The sequence below is a fragment of the Nanorana parkeri genome, unplaced genomic scaffold (genome assembly GCF_000935625.1).
Source record: "Nanorana parkeri isolate BGI_ZX_2015 unplaced genomic scaffold, ASM93562v1 scaffold183, whole genome shotgun sequence".
In the NCBI taxonomy this organism is placed as follows: Eukaryota; Metazoa; Chordata; class Amphibia; order Anura; family Dicroglossidae; genus Nanorana; species Nanorana parkeri.
Window position 1 is genome coordinate 21,002 of NW_017306451.1, and position 3,908 is coordinate 24,909.

The 3,908-nt window shown below is 45.5% G+C and overlaps 1 protein-coding gene across 1 annotated transcript in view; it reads left to right on the top strand.

Annotated features, from left to right (window-relative positions):
- The first annotated feature begins 1,254 nt into the window (after window positions 1-1,254).
- Window positions 1,255-3,908, top strand: part of USE1 (unconventional SNARE in the ER 1) — a 45,274-nt gene continuing 42,620 nt past the window's right edge. Inside the window, exon 1 of the mRNA XM_018555099.1 lies at window positions 1,255-1,429. Within this exon, the coding sequence (XP_018410601.1) occupies window positions 1,328-1,429 (102 nt within the window). The 5' untranslated portion in view covers window positions 1,255-1,327. The remainder of the gene's footprint in view (window positions 1,430-3,908) is intronic.

Genomic DNA, 3,908 nt, shown 5'->3' on the forward strand with positions numbered 1-3,908 from the left:
CTCCTTAGGGTAACGGGAGGACACAAACTAGCGTCCTCCCGTTACACTAAGCTCAGTATACCGCGAGCTACAGCTCGCGGTATACTGAGACGCCGCATCTGGAGCGGATCCCGACTTAGATGACGGGATCCGCCCAGCTGCGTGAGTGACAGCTGGCTCTGCCTACCTAGAGGCAGAGCCAGCTGTACCAGTTGAGGAAGGTTTTGGAAGAACACTACTGGGCCTTGGTCTCACTAAGGGAGAGAACCTGTGCTCTATTCCTCCTGCACATAAGAGCACGATGCAGTATCTCACTGTGCGCTACTTAGTCAGGAGGGGGGGAGGGGAGCCCTGTCAGGTAGGGGGCCCCACGATTTCGAATGGCGGCCCTGTATATCATATGCATAATTACATTAGGCCAAGCTGGACCCAGGGACACCCCAATAATGAGGCAACCTGAGGCTGTTATCTCTTTGGGTCACGGTGTGGGGGTGGCATGGCCGCTCTGCTGCACAATATTTGCAGTGTGCCTGCTGCTGAAGTGGTTATACTTCAGCAGCAGGCACTGATACTGCTGCTGAAGTGGTTAAACATGCTGCTGCAGCCGTGTTCTTGGTATCATTGTAAACAGCGGGCAATTGCTGTTTAGATACGAGCGATCTGGTGTCTATGCAGGTTATGGATTGCTTGTACCGATCAGCGGAGTGTGCTGTCCCCACCCCACGCCGCCAGCGGCTACCCCAGGCTCCGCTGTCCCTGTGCGGGTCCGGGACTGGCACGGTGGGTCTCCCTGCATTGATTGAAGAGAGATGAGCAGGCTTCCAGCTGCTAATCTCTCCTCTGATCACTGGACCCGGAAGTGATGTGTATTACATCACTTCCGGTGTCAATGTTTATCTTGTCCGTCTCTTATAGCAGGGAGAAGAAGCTGGGGAATCAGATCTCTGCTTCATCAGATACTTTGGGGTCCCTAGGTGACATTAGGGGTGTGAAAGTCCATAAAGAGGACCTGTCACACTCTATTTGCTATTACATAGGGTGCTTGTTAGCCCCCAATGTGATAGCAATAAAGTTAGTGTAAAAAAAAAGTTTTTTAAAGTGTTTAAAAAAAATTAAATAACAAATAAAAATTTAAAAAATGCAATAAATAAATGTAAAAAAAATTAAGTAGTTACGGTACACACATTGCAATCGGCAACAGCGCCTCTTAGCGGCAACCATTCAATATGCCCACACTGCAATACTAGTTTGTGCCGCTTCCGCCCTTCTCAAGATGGCGGCGCTGTCAGGATGTGAGGTGGCACTATGGCTGTCGTAGACTTCCGGAATCCTTGAACAACTTGTCAACATGGCCAAGTCCAGGCTGGAACTGAACTTTGTGCGACTACTGTCACGATGCGAGTGTATGGCCTCTGAGAAGAGAGAGCAGGGGGAGTGGAGGCTGGAGAAGGTGAGAGAGACGGACATCGCTGAGGTGTCCTGCTCTATGTCTCCCCTCAGAGAGAATCCATTCATTGTGTTCCTGACGTCGTATGCTTTTCATGTCTAATAAAAATGTCAGGGAGCTGCAGACACATTACATATAGCACATAATGCTGGGTAACTTCTAGAACTTTGGTGTGTAGTATTGTGCACTTCTTACTTGCTGCACTGCCATTCATTAAAGAAGAACGCCATTAATTATTTTTAAAAAATGTTACCCTTGCAGTGGGGCTACCCCGGCACTGGAAGGGTCAAGTGTTCGTCTTGTCTAGGGGCTCAGATAAATCTGTATGACTCACCTTTAACTGGGTCCCTTCTCTCTGGCTTTGTAATTTCTCTCATCATCCCCACATCTTGCTTAAGATGTAATAACGTCAGTGATCCTGAGACCACCAGGGGAGTAGAGGCAGCTAGGACCGGTCTAGCAGCCCGGAAGGTACAGGTCAGGTAAGTAAATCAGCGTTGAGTCCACTAGCCAAAACAAGCACTTAACCCTTGGTACAGGTGTAGCCCCACTGCCAGAGTAAGTTTGTGATTTTCCGAGCGTTCCTCTTTAAGCCTCCATTAACACATGAGCAATTGGAAGCGCTTTCCAGAAGCCCGACACACAGATTTCCATGTTATTCTCTTATGTAAATGCTCAGAAAAATAACGGAGCTTCTTTGGGGCATGATTTCGTTTTTGTCCCCAAAAGACTTCAGTGGGAGAGCCTGAGAAATGCATGTTTTTAATGCAATTATTTTCTCCCTACGAAGGTCATCAATTTAGTGGTAACCATGATTAACGGTCCTAGAATTATTGCACTCACTCTGGTGTGTGGTGATACCAACATGTGGTGCAATCATCGTTTTCATATGTAGGTGCACCCAAAGCATGTGTTTACATTCATGTGTATGGTTCATAGGTAGTCTCTGGAGAATAATCTCCAGGGACTAAAGTGGGTTTTTACTCTACCCAAGTGTAAGTACAAGCGTAAACAAGAGGTGCACCGAAATAGGGCTGCAACAACTAATCGACATAATCGATTTTAATCGATTATTGAAAAAGTTGTCAACTTTTTCAATAATCGATTAATCGGCTTCTGATCAGTTGGCCCTGAATGAAAATGTCAAAAACGAAACTGAAATTTAAAAAATGTCAGGGCGAAACCGAAAATGTTTTTTATTTTCACTTTTTCAAAAAAAATAACCTTTTTAATTTTTTATTAAATATTTTTATTTTTTTACTTTACTTTTAGGGGCTTTGGTGGAATATTTGATATTTCCTTTTTAAAACAGAAAAAGATTGAGAACACAGAGTCCTCAATCACTTTTTCTGCAGCCCCTGTTATCAATGAACAGGAATCCTCTATACTGAGTGTTCCTGTTCATTCATAACATGAGGACAGAGTATGTTTACTATAACCATAATCGTGAATGAACAGGAGGTGATGTAGATCACTCCCATTCATTCATAATTGAGGATATAGTAACCATACTATGCCCTCAATTATCTACAAACACTCAGCGATCACTGAGTGTTTGTACATTGCTCTCCTTCCTGACATGCTGTCACTGGAGGCTGAGCGAGCGGTGCAGGGAGGAGAGCTCAGCCTCCTGTGACAGCGCTGGCTGTCTCCGCCCACACACTGCTCTGATCTGTGACAGGAGGCTGAGCGGTGTGGGAGGAGAGACGCCGGCCGCTCACAGCGCTCTTGTCCAGCAGCACTAGGCCGGCCTGTCACAGTTGCTCTCCTCCCGCTGGGACACAGAGCAGCGCACAGCAGGGAGGAGAGAAAGAATGGATAAACCGCTGTATCGGCCAGAAAATGGCACTTTCACCATTATGACAAAAGTGCAATTTTCGGCCGATATGTTTCAGCACGCGATATATCGGTGCATCCCTGGTCTATAACACACACACACCTCTCACAGTGATTACTGTATACCTCTTCCACAGAATGATGGCATCATCTTTGTTATGCATTATCCAGGGTCACCATCTATTTCCTGAACTAAGATGACACCATCCTGTATTATCCAGGGTCACCATCTACTTCCTGGACTGAGATGACACCACCTGTATTATCCAGGACTGCTGATCCAGGCCACACAGGATGTTTAGTCTCAAATTTACTAAGACTTTGGTGATCTAGCATTCCCCCGCCATTTTTTATGTTCGGATGGGGTATCTTACTTTTGGTAGCCAAGTAATATTATTAGATAATAGGAGCGAGACACAGTGCAGGAGTTTTACAAATATTTTTGCAGCTTTTTAGTGAAAATGTTCAGGACAAGGAGAATCTTCACGAATCTCTTGGATGAAAGTTTGCCTTTTGGCTGCGACAGTTCCGAAAAACTTTGTAGATCCTTCTCCTCAGCTGGTTTCTTAGACCAAAACTCTTACCAGTTTTTTTTTTAGACCCTTCCTTACCATGTTCATAACCTCTATCTTCCAATGTTCCTCTT